The sequence below is a fragment of the Grammomys surdaster genome, unplaced genomic scaffold, assembly GCF_004785775.1.
Source record: "Grammomys surdaster isolate TR1022 unplaced genomic scaffold, NIH_TR_1.0 314, whole genome shotgun sequence".
NCBI lineage: Eukaryota > Metazoa > Chordata > Mammalia > Rodentia > Muridae > Grammomys > Grammomys surdaster.
Window position 1 is genome coordinate 1,060,151 of NW_021604733.1, and position 16,067 is coordinate 1,076,217.

The following is a 16,067-nucleotide window of genomic DNA, read 5'->3' on the forward strand; positions in this document are numbered from 1 at the left end:
GGAGTTCAGAAAGAAAGTCTTCAGGCATCTATAACTGATCAGATGTCATCTGAAGGGATAGTGGCGGAACACGGGCAGAGGGTACATCTCAGGTCCCTCGGTTCTGTACAGGAGGTGCAGCAGGGGAAGCAGTTGGATTTTGTTGCTTGGTGGGAACTGTAAATACGTAACTCACCATACAGCTTATAAAGCTGTGCACTCTAGTATGTGCTTGTTTGCTTGGGCGTGTGTATGTATCTGTATGTTTTGTGTCAACATAAGATCTGGCTGTGTAGCACACACTGGCCTGGAACAAACCCAATGCATTTCTCTTGCCAAGTGTTAGGATTACAGGAGTGTGCCCTCATGATGAGCTTCATTGGTTTGTAGTGTGTTTGAAGAGTTGTATAACCTTTATTACGATCGTGGTACCCAACTCCAGAACATCTGCATTGCCCTTCCCAACCCCAGAACATCTGCATTGCCCTTTTTTAAAAGCTCCTTAGGCTTCACACTCATGTCTCTCCATCCTCCCAAGCCTTCAGCAACCACCAGTCTATTCTCCTTCTCTGTGGATTTGCCTTTTTGAGACATTTTATATAAATAGAATTATGCCGTATGGGCCCTTGGTACCTGGTTTATTTCCCAGCATTTCTAAGGCTTCTGATTTGGGAGTTTTTAATTCATTTGGCAAACATTTCAGACCCCATAGCAGTACCATAGTGGACAAGATAGACATGTTTCTTAATAGAGCTTCCATTTTAATGTGTGAAGTACACCATAAACAATACCTTCATGTAGCCTGTGTTGCCCTGCAATTATGAGGATGGCAGAGCGAGGCTTGCTGTGAAGGATAACTTAGACTTGGTAGTTGAGAAAGTGTCTGAGAAAATGAAACCTGAGCTGAGACCCAGATGATCTAAAGCAGCCGGTTGTGTCAAGAGCTGAGAGCAGAAGACTCCAGGAAGAAAGAGTCAGCCCAGGGACTTGTGAAAACCAGCTTGGCCTATTAAACATGAAGTGCCTGACAGCTCTCCCAGCAAAGAGGCTTAAATGTCAGGTACATGTACCAGAGGTCTAGAATTCAGAATAGTTTGAACTGCAGACATTGACTCTGAATTCAACAGCATGTCAGATGCACGAGTGGAAAGACCATGAAGCTGGAAAGAGGGCCCAGGAGAGACTCTTTGGGATATTAGCATTTAGAAGCCAGTGAAAGCCAAGGCAGACAAGTGAAGGAAAAAAAAAGAAAAGAAAAACCTGGGAAAGTCAGCAAGACAGACCAGAGTGTGGACTCAGAGAAGTCAGGAAGTGCTTGAAGGAGCACTTAAGCAAGGAAGATATGGCTGCCAAGGGGACTGGTTGGATTAAGGACCAAGTAGAGCTGCTTGCACCTCGCAGCAAGAATGATCTCAGAAAAGTAGCTGGAAAAGGCTAGTGAATGGAGTATGGGGCTTAGGGGAGATATGCAGACAGGCAGCTCTGTGGGGAAGCTGGCTTAAGAACAACATGAGAATCATGGAGATAAAAATCAAGGAATTTTAATTGAAGACAAAAATGACCGTGGAATTTATTCATTTATTTCTTTGAGACAATCTCACTATGTACCCTGGCTGTCATGGAGCTCCCTGTAAGTCAGGCAGGCTGGCCCCAGATCCACAGAGCTCTACCCACCGGACAGCTTTATTCTCTGTCTATCCCCCAAGTGCTGGGATTACATCCCTATTGTTTCTTATTCTCTTAGTCTGTGGCTAGCCCAGTGGGTAAGGGTCCATGTCATCTCTATTTGCTGCTAGATCACAAGGTCTTTGAGATCTGATCACTCTCAGACACACACTCATCCTAGGCCGTTAGTACCACAATTAAGAGTTCATCATGAGCTAGATTTGGGGGAAAATATCCAAAAAGCTGTTATTTTTAGCTTAAGGTGTGCCTGAAGGGGAAGGATTGAAACCATGGTGACCAGGCTACGTGGTAAGATGCTCAAGGTAACATTGACGTGATGGCTTTGTTCCAGAAGTATTACTCGACTGCTTGTTTACATCTTAAACTTCCCACAGCACCTGCCCGAGGATTGCTTTTTGCCTTTGTCTACCCTGACATTCATCCTCTGTTTGGACCTCTAGAACTGTCCTATCTTGGGAATTAAATGACTCCTGTTGTAACTCAGCAGTTCGTTGTGAAAGAGTTTGAATTAAGTATGTTGAATGTTTCTGGGGTGGAGTGAGACAGGCCATACTGAACACTGACGTGTTTGCCGTGGTCCCCGGTGCTGCTGCTGTCAGTATGTGCCTCCAGTTCTAGCTCTGGGCTACTTGATTGCTTTGTAATCACTTTATTTCTCCCCTTGACTGTTTGCAGTGGTGCTGGGCAAGAAGTGGGAAGATCATGTATTATTCTGGAGTTCAAAGGAAGGAAAATCATGGTAATTATTATTGTTGCTGTTATTGCCACTTGGTACTAGTTCCCTGATGCTCCATTCTTCTTTAGCTCTCTTGGTCGGTCTGGTGTTTTGTTTTTTAAGAAATTTTTAAAGATTTATTTATTTATTTTATGTATATGAGTAAAATATAGCTCACACCAGAAGAAGGCATTGGATCCCATTACAGATGGTTGTGAGCTACCATGTGAAATTGACCTTGGGACCTCTGGAAGAGCAGACAGTGCTGTTAACCTCTGAGCCATGTCTCCAGCCCTCATTTAAGCATTTATTAACTTGGAAGTAACACCTTGTAGCATAAATCCCCAGTCACCATCCTGTAGGAACGTGTTGGTGGTGCTCTCCCGCGTGGGAGAATTGCTCCAAACCTACAAACTTGTAAGTGTCCGCCGACTTCTTAGCAGAGTACTTGGGGAAGAACTCATTTGTAGGGTCAACCCCAGCAAATCTGTGCTGCTAAATATGACCTGCTGTGGGCACATCCTGGCTTTTGTGAGGCTGTTCTGAGTGCGAATGTACTGGGCTCCTCCGAGCGTGGTCCCAGTGTCCGTCTGCTGGATGCGCGTTCTCAGATGTGTAGCAGGTTGTCATGGGTTTTGTTTGTTGGTTCCCTCCTTCAGCTGGACTGTGGGATCCACCCTGGCCTGGAAGGAATGGATGCTCTTCCTTACATCGACCTCATCGACCCGGCTGAGATTGACCTTCTGTTGATCAGTCAGTAAGTTTCCCTTTAAAGCTAACACCTCTCGTCAAGCCTTGGCTGTGAGGAGCAGGCTTTCCAGGCTTTGGTGTGGGCTTTTGTTTACATTTTGTGTATGTGTGCGCGCGTGCATGTGCATGTGTGTCCAGGTAGATGTGTGAGCATGCATCTGCCACAGTGTTCATGAGAATCAGAGGACAGCCTTGCTTGTTGGCAAGCCCTTTATCCTCTGAGCCATCTTGCTGGTCAGATTTTGTTACTTGTTTATTTTATAAACTGGGACTGGTGTTGCATGCCTTTAGTCTCTGCACTGGAAGGCAGTGACAGGCAGATCTTTGTGAGCTGGGTTTAAGACCTGGTCTATACAGTGAACTGCAGGTCAGTCAGAGCTGCATAGTGAGACTGTCTCAAAATAAAAATAAAATAAAATGAAACTTTGAAAAGAATGAAACCAGATTTCTAAGTGTAAACCAGTGCTGCTCTGTCATCAGGCTAGAGAAGTTAACCAAGAAGCATCTACATGTGGCAGTGGGGACTTGGGGGAGGGGGGAGCTGTCGTGTCTGCTGTGGGTCATCCTCAGGTGGGAAACAGAGGAAGCCCTCTCACAGGACCTTCTTGCTATCTTGTCACATTCCTCAGTAATAGCTTCACTTAAGGAGGGTATGGTGGTACACACCTGTAGTCCCAACACTCAGAAGGCTGAGGCTGGAGGATTGCTGAGTCTGAAGCCAGTACAGGTGACACAGCAAGACTGTTGTCTTCAAAAATTTCACTTAAAGGTGGTGAAGCTGGCCAGTGGTGGTGTATACCTTTAATCCCAGCATTTGGGAGGCTATCTCTTGAGTTCGAGGACAGCCAGGGCTACACAGAGAAAAAAGGAGAAAAAAGACGTGGTGGTAGATTTCAAATATATTTCCCTAAATTGTTATAATTCTGGCTGTTGAGTGTAGATTTGGTTCACGTTCTTTTCCTTCTGATTACTCACTGATGAGTAGAGGGGCATCCCAAGAACAGAGGATGGTACTAGAAGAACGGAGGATGGTGCTAGCCGCCAAGCCTGATGGGAGTCTGACCCCAGGCCCCATGCTAGAAGGAAAGAACTGACACGCATTCCCGGTCTTCTCACAGCAGCCCCGTGTGCTTAGCACAGTTCTGTCCGTTGAGCAGGAATTGGAGCAGTGCTGGCCTCTGGTATCTAAAGCCCTGATGGCCCTGTTTCTTTGTCAGTTTCCATTTGGATCACTGTGGAGCCCTGCCCTGGTTCCTTCAGAAGACAAGTTTCAAAGGACGGACATTTATGACCCACGCCACAAAAGCTATTTATAGATGGCTCCTCTCAGACTATGTCAAAGTCAGGTAAGTCACTTCACTGGGTTCCATAGGCTCCTCCAGTACTTGCAGTTCAAGACGCAGAAGGATGCTGTGATCCAGCTCCAGGATACGCCTTCCTTGTACATCAGCACCATCCGACTTTAGTTTGCATCCTTTCAAACATAGAACCAAATCTAGAACTCAAAAGGTCTGATAGAAATGCTCTGTAACTAGCACTTGGATGTTTTATTACTTAAGACTGGCTACCTTAAGCAGTGATACACAGGGGAGCTTTTGTTTGGACAGTCTGACCAGAGAATATTGCTGTAAGCAAAGCTGTTCTCTGGGGAAGTTGGCACCAGTTGTAAGAGAAATGTCCACTCCTGTACATCATGTTTGTGACAACTGCAGTGTGACGATGGCTCTAATTTGGGCGCATTTCAAAAGGTGTTTGTTACTCTTCATATGAAACTACAAAGGAATGGAAAGCTGTGTAACGTCAGTGCTTCCATCGAGTAAGTACCACAGACCTCAGTGTTCACACCCTGTAACCCTTGCCAACTCATGAGGCCAGCTCTGCTGTCAGTCCCATTTGTCAGACAGTGCCAGCAAAGCACAAAGAGGTTATTTCCCTAAGCAGTCTCAGTAAGAGACAGCTGACCTGTGAACCCATCCAGTGTGGCTACAGAGTCTGTGTGAAGTTCATTATATAATTTCCAAGTGATTAGTTATACTTAACTTGAGAGAGGTCTTTTCCTAGGGCCAGTGGAGAATCTCTGCTATATGTTTGTGTACGAACATTATTCTCCCAGGAATGTCGGAGAGGAAGAAATTGAGAAATACTGTATTAAAGAATGAATTGTATAGCTGGGACTCGTAGCACAAGCCCATGATTCCTGCTCAGGCTCATACAGGAAGATTACAAGGTCAAGGTGTGGTAGTTTGAATAGGTTTGATCTCCATGGACTCATGCGTTTGAATGCTTAGCCCATGGGGAGTGGCACTATTAGGAGGTGTGACCTTGTTGGAGGAAGAACATCACTGTGTAAGCAGGCTTTAAGGTCTCATATATATCCTTAAGCCACTTTCTGTATGAAACACAGTAGTCTCCTCCTGACTGTCTTTGGATCAAGATGTAGAACTCTTGGCTCCTCCAGCACCAGGTCTGCCTGCGAGATGCCATGCTTCCCACCATGATGATTATAGACTAAACCTCTGAAACTATAAGCCAGCTCCAGTGAAATATTTTCCTTTATAAGAGTTGCCTTGGTCGTGGTGTCTTTCTATAGCAGTGGATACCTTAAGACACAAGGTCAGCATGAGCAACTTAGTAAGACCCTATCGTCACAAAACAACAGAAAGAGTGTAGTTCTGTGGTGCAGCACCTGCCTGGCATCCATACCTTGAACTCCAGTCTCCAGTGCTTCCAAATGATAAATGTGCAGAATACTCCATCTTAGTGTGCTGAGATCTCCTTAAAGTCAGGGCAGCTTTGAGTCATGCCTAGCTCACAGTTAAGCTTTGCAGCTGTGCACACTGTTTTATCATAATTATAGAAAATACTGGAGATTCTAACACTGGGGTTTGTTGCTGTTTTGTTTTCAGTATGGGCAGTGAACCTGGAGCCTTGTGCATTGTGGCAAATGCTCTGTCCCTGACTGTACCCCACCCCTGTGTCCTGTGACGTTAAGAAATTATTTTATCCATATGTCACCTATAATTTCAGCAATATATCAGCAGATGACATGCTATACACTGAGACAGACTTGGAAGAAAGCATGGACAAAATTGAAACCATCAATTTCCATGAAGTTAAGGAAGTTGCAGGAATCAAGTTCTGGTGTTACCATGCCGGCCACGTCCTGGGAGCAGCTATGTTTATGATAGAGATTGCTGGTGTGAAGGTACGCTCTAGCTTGGGCCCCTTCTCCCCAAGGAGTCAGTGCAGAGTTTCATGCCCCTGAGAGGTGTAGAAACTTCCCTAAGATTTGTAGAATGTCTGAACACTGAAACCGATAAGTCACTGTTGATTCTTTGAGGATAATCCTTCTCCATCATAACAGCAAGTTCCCCAGCCCACCACAGGCTTCCTTCAGTATCCGTCAGAAAACTAGGTCGGGGAAACCTTCTGCCACTGCTTCTGTTTAAAACTAAAACATGGTGGGCAGGATGGCTAACCATGTAAAGGTGCTTTCTGTACAAGCCTGTAGGCCTAGCTCAGTTCCTAGAACACGTGATAAAAGGAAAGAACCAGCTCCCCAAAGTCGCCCTCCACCTCCCCACACATGCTGTGGCATGCACCTACCTACCCACCAGCACACACAGTACTGTTAACGTTACCTGAAGTAAAACATGGTTTGTGTTTGTGTCCTTGACTTGGAAGGACTCAGATAAGCACCTGAGCAGGGACCTGTAGAAGTGAAGGGTTGGTTCAGCACAGAATTGCGCCGCTGTGTTGAGGAGAGGGAGGTGGGAATGTCAGTGAAGTTGTGAAAACCCGGGTGGACCAAGGGCTCTCCATAGTTTATTAGTGTGGGGTGCATGTGGTTACACATGTGCGTGCATGCTAGAGAGGGGGAGAGCAAGAGAGGGAGAGGGAGAGGGAGAGATTGATTGTGTGTAGGTGTGTGTAGTAAGAAGACAACTTGAAAGAGTTGGTTTCTTCAACCATGGCAGTCCCAGGGATTGAACTCAGGTCATCAGGCTTGGCAGCAGGTACCTTTACTGGCTGAGCCTTCTTGTTGGCCCTGGGATTCTAGACTCAGGACATCTGTCTACACTCTGGCTATACACCAGAATCAGCTAGCCAGCTGCTAGAGGGGAAGGCATGGCTTCTCAAAAGATTTTAGTGATTCTGCTTTAGAAAAGAAAAACGTGGTTTACTGAAACATTGTTGTTGCCCATCTGTGTGAAATGTCTGCACTCCTAGTCAAACAGTGTCACCACATTGCTCATTCTTGTGCTGCTCCAGGGCACCAAAAGTCAGCAGGAAATAGCAGAGTGTAGATCTGAATTCTCATTTGGAATTTGGCCCTGCTAGTACTGATGTGTAGCTTATCTTTGAGGGTTGATTATGGAATATAATTTTCTGGAAAGTTAGGTTTACTAATTGAAACACAGTGTCTTTAGTAACTTAACTTACACATTTAGAATTAGATGCAGGCACTGCGTCTAAAATTGCTTAGGTGTTAGGCTGGCGAGTTTTATTTTTTTAAGTTCAGTTTTTCTCTTTCACTTGAGGGTGCAACTGCTTGCTGTAGGAGCAGCCTTTCCTAAGTCTTGATCTTCTAATTCTGTGTCTTCACAGCTTCTGTATACAGGTGATTTCTCACGACAGGAAGACAGACACCTGATGGCCGCTGAGATTCCTAACATTAAGCCGGACATCCTGATCATTGTAAGTATTAGTGGACTACATTACAGTTAGTGTAACGTAAACCTCAACTTCTTCTAGTGGAAAACAAATCAGTATCACGGCCCTGACATCCTTGATGGACAGTGTCACACATGGCCCTGACATCCTTGATGGACAGTGTCACACGGCCCTGACGTCCTTGATGGACAGTGTCACACGGCCCTGACGTCCTTGATGGGTGTCTGTGGTTTGTTCATATGAGGATTTTCTTGGCCCCTTTTCGTCTCTCCCTGTTGCTGTACAGTGCATTCATGCTAATTTAGTTTTAGACCATGGTCTGTCTCTGCAGCATGAGGAGACAGGGTGGGCCTTCCTGCTACCTGTATATCATTCTCTAGGTGAGTTTGTTAGGAGAACATATTAAATGGTTTTAGAGATGGCCCCACTGCCTTTGTTATGCCAATGGCTTTGGCCTTTTCCGTGGGGTACTTGACACATTCAATTAGTTTGCTAGTCTTGAGGAAACAAAAGAATGAACTATCCTCAGAAGCAATTTTGAGGGGACTGATGGTTGACAGTGTCAGGGAATGGTCATCTTCTGGGCCTGTCATACACACAAGAACATCAAGTACCTTTGGTCCCCATGGCTGTGGCTTGGGCACATAGCTGCTGAAGTATGAGGAGCCCCTGCACGTTGTTGTCCCTGGGCAACATCCAGAGTGGATTCCTTGTGGCATGGCCGGGTTCTCAGCACAGGCACCAACCTTAAACTGGGGAAGATGTTTTTCAACCCTGGGGACAAGTAGCTTCTTTCATGTGACTTGTGCTGTCGAGCAGAGCTTCTCTGACTATGGCCCAGGGCAGGTGTTCTTGAATACAAGCCTGAGATACATTACCTACTGATACTTAGAAGGCTTTGACTTCTCCATGGTAGGAGAAAAAAGGTTACCTTGAGGGAAGAAGGAATACTTTATAGTGATCCCTGACTCCATTTCTGTAACATTCTTGGTAAGATTTGAGTTCTGATGTTATTTTCTTTTTTCTAGTTACTAGTATAACATGCTCAGGGGAATGCCTTGTTTCTGAAGAAATGAATGTCAGCCTCGGCTTTTCCTTAATGCTTAAGCTCTGAACTCTCCGAGTGGCTGGTCTTAGTCTTACATATCTAATCTGTTATTTAGGAGTCTACGTATGGGACCCATATCCATGAGAAGCGTGAAGAGCGAGAGGCAAGATTCTGCAACACTGTGCACGACATTGTCAACAGAGGGGGCAGAGGGCTCATTCCTGTCTTTGCTCTCGGAAGAGCTCAGGAGCTGCTCCTGATTCTAGGTATTTGGGTGACTTACTCTCTCAGCCTTGGATACAGCATTTTCTCTTTATTTAAAACTGCAGTTTAGGGACTGAAGGTGTAGCTCAGCGGCAGAGTGCCTGTCCAACATGCACGAGACCCCAGGTTCAATCCCCAGTGCTACAGGGGCAACTTGGGGACCTGGTGCTGGTGAGAGTTGAGGGAAAACAGCACCTCATATCTGGTGCTGCTGGGACCAACCTGGCATGCCTTTCTGGTTCCCTTCAGTGTCAGAAGCTCTCCAGGATGGGCACATGTAGACCAGCTGTGACACTTCCAGGAGGGGACGAGAGATAGCTAGAGGCATTTGTCCTCTTAGTCCTTGCTATTGTATCTAAGGGTTTGTTTGGTTGTTTGATTGATTGATTGATTGTTTCAGATAAGGTCTTACTGTGTAGCTCACATTAGCCCAGAGTCTCCAAGTACTGGGTCTCAGGCCTGAACTTTCATCATTGTAGTATTTTCAGGAAATACCACGTCAGTGAACATAAGAAGCTGAGTTAGAGGACAGAGTATAGAGTTTTCACAGAACATTAAGTATTTCCCCACACACACACTCCCTGCAAAAAAAAAGAAAAATGAGACTGAAAAACTACCCATCCTATGGTCTGTGTAGATAAAGACACAAACAGGAAGGAGTAATAGGAAGGTGAGTGGCTGTGGTCTGCTTCTCTGAGTGTCTTCCGAAGACTTCAGTCGGTGTGCATAGCTTTGTACTGCGAGGGGCGTGTGTTTGTGCTCACTGATCCCCCTGAGCTTGAACTGCCAGGATTCTGTCAGGGCCTGCGCTCACAGTGGGTGTGTGAAGTAGAGGTGCCTGTCCTCGGCTCTCAGTGCTCGAATCTCTGGGATAGGGACCAACAGCGTTCTTGTTACAGGACTGGGAAACAGGCAAGGGAAGATAGACTGACGCCTCTCAAGGACACAGCAGTCCTTCATGGAGATTGTGCTTGTTCAGTTCTGTCCTCTGAACCTGATGGTTAGGCAAGTTGGTTCATCAAAATGTAGAGTGAAAAGCTGTCATAACCAGCAAAGAGCAGGAGAGTGAAGGTGGCTCAGTGCTGTCACGGATAAAATGTCAGCCATCCAGGCACCTGGGTGCAGACAAGCAAGGAATGGCATCTTACTGTGACCGTCCTGTGTACCTCGTGTGCACTCCAGCTCCTAAGCCCTTTCAGACTAGACAAACCTGGGCAGCATGTTTATAAAATGCTGGCATTTAGTGAGGTTTTCCCTAGAAACAGGAAGGAAAGGCCTTCAAGTGAAAGTATTTTGTTCCCAGCTGTCATTAATTAGCAATGAGCAGCTCGTGTGAAAGTTTTTAGAAATACCATTATGTGGTATTATTCAATAAGCAGTTGTTTGAAATAATAATTACATTAAAACCTGTACAAGTACTCGGGAGGCAGAGGCAGGTGGAACTCTGTGTGGTCTTGACCAGTCTGGTCTATATAATAAGTTCCAGGACAGCCAGGGCTACACAGAGAAACTGATTTTGAAAAACAAAAAACAAAACAAACAAACAAAAAAATGAATCAGTATAAATATAAAATGAAGCAGTTGTTAAAGAGTTTATATTTTTGATCTGTGACCACAACTTTGTTTTATTTTTAGATTTTATATTGCTAGTTAGATTTGTAGTTTACATTAGTAAGGCTCAGGGGAGATTTGATGCACTCATTAAAATACAGTTGTGTGGTACTTCGTTTCTCAGTTCAGATGTTTTAAAGTTATTGTTGTCATGACTTGAATTGCTTACCTCGCCTGCTGCCGAGTGACGCTTCCTCTGTGAAACTGCAGATGAGTACTGGCAGAACCACCCGGAGCTGCACGACATCCCCATATACTACGCCTCGTCTCTGGCTAAGAAGTGCATGGCCGTGTACCAGACCTACGTGAACGCCATGAATGACAAGATCCGGAAGCAGATCAACATCAACAACCCCTTTGTTTTCAAGCACATCAGCAACCTCAAGGTGATGCTTCTGGAGCGAGGGGAGGCATGCTGGGGGGTGGGCAGTGGGGGAGGGGTGAGCACACTGCTGCTGGGGGCTCTCCGCTCTCCAGCCAGCTTCACAGTGCTGGGACTCACTGGGGTCCAGCTTGCCCTTGCTCGGGGTCCCCACACTTCCTCAGTGCACAGCAGTAAACTTGAATCTCTCCTGCCATAGGAAGAAAGTCCTGACAGGAGGAATATGGCAGGTTACAGATTTAGATTCTGTTGTTCACATCTGAGCCTCTTTGATTGGCATTACAAATTCCATGTAGGAATTTATGTTTTTGTCCCAAGAATTAGTAGAACCGGATTTAATTTAAGGTATATTATGACTAAATGCTTTTCAAATAACATGTTTTAATTTTGGTTGTTTGGTTTTGGTTTTTATTTTTTTGAGACAGGGTCTCCCTACATAGCCCTGGCTGAACTCACTCTATAGACCAAGCTGACCTTGAACTCAGAGATTTGCCTTCCATTGGCTCCCAAGTACCGATATTAAAGATATTCACCACCATGGCCAGCACATTTAATTTTGTAATATGGCACTTAAACACACAGTGCTAGCTAGTCTTACCACGGCCCATGCAGAAGGGTGGTTATGGTAAGTAGAGCCTGTTTGACCAGCCTGCTGACGGTGATGCTTTAACCCTTCCTTTGTCTCTCAGAGCATGGATCACTTTGACGACATTGGCCCCAGTGTTGTGATGGCCTCACCAGGCATGATTCAGAACGGCTTATCCAGAGAGCTGTTTGAGAGCTGGTGTACAGATAAGAGAAATGGCGTCATCATCGCAGGGTACTGTGTGGAAGGGACACTTGCCAAGGTCAGTTACCGTCTTGGGGTGCGGGGGGGGGGGGGTCGATATTTCATCGTAATGCTGGCAGAAGTCCTGCTCAGGCCCTGTGCTTGTGGACTCGGGTCATTTGCATAGGCTTTACCAGTGGTGCTGCCTCAGACATTTTTGCTCAAAAATACTAGATCTTTCAGATGAGGGGTACACAACGGTGACCTGGACTTTTACAGAGCTGTGTAATGCGTCAGGGCTGACTGCCATCTCTAGTCTGGTATAAAATGGCTGTACTTAGCGTAGGATGTACACATTGTAGAGTACACTGCACAACCTTAAAGGCAATAATGGGCGTCCAGGCAAGCGTGCTCTCTTGTCTTCTTGCTGTTAACATCTGTTTTAATTTAAAAATAGACTGTGGTTTCTTGTTCTGATCATTTTCCTCCTTTGCCACATTCTATGAAGTTGTTAGAGAGCCTGCTGGTCACTGTTGGTTACTGCTGGTCACTTGCTCAGCTGACTCCAGACTAGAGGTGTGTCTGTCCTGCGGGATTAGCATGAGAAAAGCTGTACAGCAGCTGGGTGCAGCTTTATTTACAATTGCAGGCTTCCCTCCAGCGTTGGATGCACCAGGTCCTACTTAATCATCTGACCTTCTGATTAAATATTTTCCCAGTGAAAACCATAAGTGTTTGCTACTTGCTAAGTCAAGAACATCAGAATGACATTCATGGTGAAGTTCGAGAAGTTAACATTAGAGATCGTGAATGTGCAAGAAGGAACAACAGTGCACCTTCTCTTATCTAATTGCAAAATCTGTTTTTCTTGTATTTGTTTCCAACAGCACATCATGTCTGAACCTGAAGAAATCACTACCATGTCTGGACAGAAGTTGCCACTGAAAATGTCGGTTGATTACATTTCTTTCTCTGCTCACACAGATTACCAGCAAACCAGTGAATTTATTCGTGCTCTGAAGCCGCCTCACGTGGTTAGTCTGTGAATTCCATGTGTAGTACTAAAGCTGCATGAAACCCACGGGGCTCCCGCAAAGCCAGCTCTGTGTTCCTTTATGAGCAGAGCATTCTACTTGGACTTGGTGTAACCTTTGCTCTTCCCCTCGACTTAGGCCCCCTGCCCTGGGTGTCCTCATGTTACAGACTCCTGCAGACGCACCAACCTATTCTAGTGTTCTCTCTGTCTTCTGCTACCTCTCTAACAGCCTGAGTGCCAGGCTTGAGCGTATGACTACTGACATCGAACCCCTGACTCGTTCCTTTGCTTGCTGTGTATCTGGCAAGTTGTGGAGCCTCTTTGCACTTTATATAAATAAGGGTGATAGCACTTTATAAGGTCATTGTGCAGGAAGAAAGAGAGACTGCTTGATACACATCTAGTATGCTTTATATTGTTATAAGCCATTTTCACAGAAGAGAAAGTCATAGTAAATGTTTAAGGTTTAATAGGTACAAATGTAAACACATACTGTGTTAGTTCCTTATGTGTTAGCATAACTTGTTTATATTTTTAAGTATCACAAAAGCAATAATAATGAGCTAGCGAGCTGGGGAAAGGGGCTTGCCTCAGCATGTGTGGCGGTAGAAGGAGAACTGAGCAGAGCTGCCCCCAACTTCTAGGTGCATGCTGAGACAGTGCACTTCCCGCCCCCCCATCATACGCTCACGTGATGGTGATAATAATGAATAAAATAAGGCTCCATGGATTGGAGGGATTGAAGCTGAAGACAATTAGGTGTTTTTAATTGGAAGTGGAACAAGTGTCCATAAAAATAGATCAGATCCTCCCAGTGATCTGAAAACTTGCTTAAAGGATATAGACTTTTGTTGGTGTCTTTTGTTTCTTTGTCAAATATTTTTACTGTGCCAAAAAAATATACAGCATGCAGTTGCAGCTGTCACTAGTTTTAAGTATGGAATTCAGTGGCATCATCTACACTCTTGGCACAGCCACCCCCAGTCCAGGTTTTGAACTTTCTGCTACCCAAGCGGAAGCCTGTGCCCTGTTCTCCTCCTTCCTGCGTGCCCCCAGTTTCCCTCTCATTGCTTACTGTGTCTCTGAGTCTGACAGTTCTCAGTATTCTGTAAGCAGAATCATGTGTTTTCAAGGTTTAGAGCAATAGTCTGTTGTTTATCCATCTGGCTAGTGTGAGCGACATCTAGTGGCTGGTAGTGTCCTTAGCTTTGGAGCACTTGCAGAAGACTGGTCCTCCTTGGTGTTTTCCCTCTTCACCTAAAGAACAGACTTCATGGAGACAGTCACTCTCCTCCTCAGCATCATATGTAGCCTATATAATTTGAGCACAGTGTAGATCCTACCACATGTTTCTGGTATCTATGTGTTTTATGTGTTCTGGTGTATGTGTATTTTAAGGATACTACTCTGTACTTTCAGGCCAGGTCAGGAAACTATTCTGCTTTCTCTGCTGCTGCTGCTGCTGCTGCTGCTGCTGCTGCTGCTGCTGCTGCATTGCCTTGGTGCTGTCTGGTTCTGTCTGTGCCTTGAGTTGGGACTAGCTGTTTACATTCTAATAACCAGCACTATTGACTGTGGCTGCACATGAAATTACAGGTCTAGTAGCAGTAGCCTATACTTGCTGCTTACAGAGTGTCAGGATCCACGTGTATCTTATGCATCTGCCTGCTCAGTCTTCACATAGAATGCTGTTGTGGAGGATGGAGAGATGGCTCATTGGTTAAGAGCACTGACTGCCCTGCCAGAGGTCCTGAGTTCAATTCCCAGCAACCACATGGTGGCTGACAACCATCTGTAATGGGAGCCAATCCAGTGTGTCTGAAGACAGCTGTAGTATATTCATATAAATAAAAAATAAATTTAAAAAAGAAAAAAGAATGCTGTTGTGGCCCTGGGCAGCGGATGTGTTGGGTAGCTTGATCAGGGTTACACAGTACACAATGCTATGGTTAGTGTTTAGGCAGCTCAGACTGAGCCTTTCACCCCAGTGAGATGAGCCTTTGACTTGAAGTAATGTTTTCATAAGCCAGATAGAAGCTCTCTACCAGTGGTCTGTAGGCTAAGTGCTGGGTGCCTGCCACAGAAGGACAGAGGCACTAAAAGCAGAGACTGACAGCAGGTGCAGAAGAGGTAGACACCTCTAAAACACTGCATTTGGTTCTGAAGCATCTCATTTGCAGTTGCTTTAATAAACAAGAAACTATAAGAAACCTGAAGAAAATTGGATATTTTCTTAGCAAGAGCAAAATAAAATGTGCACTTTAAGCTGGAAGGACTGTGGAGGCCATCTGGTTCAGCTGTTGATGTGATCATGGGAGCTAGAGATGACCGATGACTGAGGCTGTGTGTCCAGTTAGTGCTTAGAGCAGTCCCTTTACTCATTCATTTTTTTTCTTTCTTTTTTGATTTTTCGAGACAGGGTTTCTCTGTGTAGCCCTGGCTGTCCTGGAACTCACTCTGTAGACCAGGCTAGCCTCGAACTCAGAAATCCGCCTGCCTCTGCCTCCCAAGTGCTGGGATTAAAGGCGCCCTTTACTCATTCATAAAGCAGGTGTGCCTAGGATCCAGACAGAGAAAAGCGTGCCACACAAGTTTAAGGGGTGAAGTTTGGGTCTTAAGACCAGGAAGCTGGGTTTGGAGAGGTGGCTCAGTGTGATTCAGAGTGCCTCCTGTCCTTCAGAGGACATCTTTGGCTCTAGCACTCACATATAGACACACGCATACACACAGAGAAATAAATAAATAAACAAATAAATAAATAAATAAAGTCTAAGAAGAAAGGAATATTACATCAGTAAAGTTCTCTATTTCATGAATTAACTGATGTTCTTAAAGACAGCTTTCACCGTGGTGGATCATGTTTCTTCATACTGTCACATCTTACTCTGCGCAGATTTTAGTCCATGGGGAACAGAACGAAATGGCCAGGCTGAAAGCAGCGCTCATTCGAGAATATGAAGATAATGATGAAGTTCACATCGAGGTTCACAATCCTCGGAACACAGAGGCCGTGACCCTGAACTTCAGGGGAGAGAAGCTCGCCAAGGTACAAGGCAGCAGGTGCTGACCCTGACTGTGTGCTTTTCAGGGAGATAAGTTGAGAGAGAGAGAGAGAGAGAGAGAGAGAGAGAGAGAGAGAGAGAGAGAGAGAGA

The 16,067-nt window shown here is 45.3% G+C and overlaps 1 protein-coding gene across 1 annotated transcript in view; it reads left to right on the top strand.

Annotated features, from left to right (window-relative positions):
• Cpsf3 (cleavage and polyadenylation specific factor 3) overlaps positions 1 to 16,067 on the top strand; it is a 28,568-nt gene that overhangs the window by 1,871 nt on the left and 10,630 nt on the right. The window contains exons 2-11 of the mRNA XM_028777759.1: positions 2,341 to 2,404; positions 3,040 to 3,137; positions 4,348 to 4,476; positions 6,158 to 6,335; positions 7,739 to 7,828; positions 8,968 to 9,118; positions 10,938 to 11,113; positions 11,799 to 11,957; positions 12,766 to 12,912; positions 15,808 to 15,960. Coding sequence (XP_028633592.1) covers positions 2,341 to 2,404; positions 3,040 to 3,137; positions 4,348 to 4,476; positions 6,158 to 6,335; positions 7,739 to 7,828; positions 8,968 to 9,118; positions 10,938 to 11,113; positions 11,799 to 11,957; positions 12,766 to 12,912; positions 15,808 to 15,960 — 1,345 coding nt within the window. The remainder of the gene's footprint in view (positions 1 to 2,340; positions 2,405 to 3,039; positions 3,138 to 4,347; positions 4,477 to 6,157; positions 6,336 to 7,738; positions 7,829 to 8,967; positions 9,119 to 10,937; positions 11,114 to 11,798; positions 11,958 to 12,765; positions 12,913 to 15,807; positions 15,961 to 16,067) is intronic.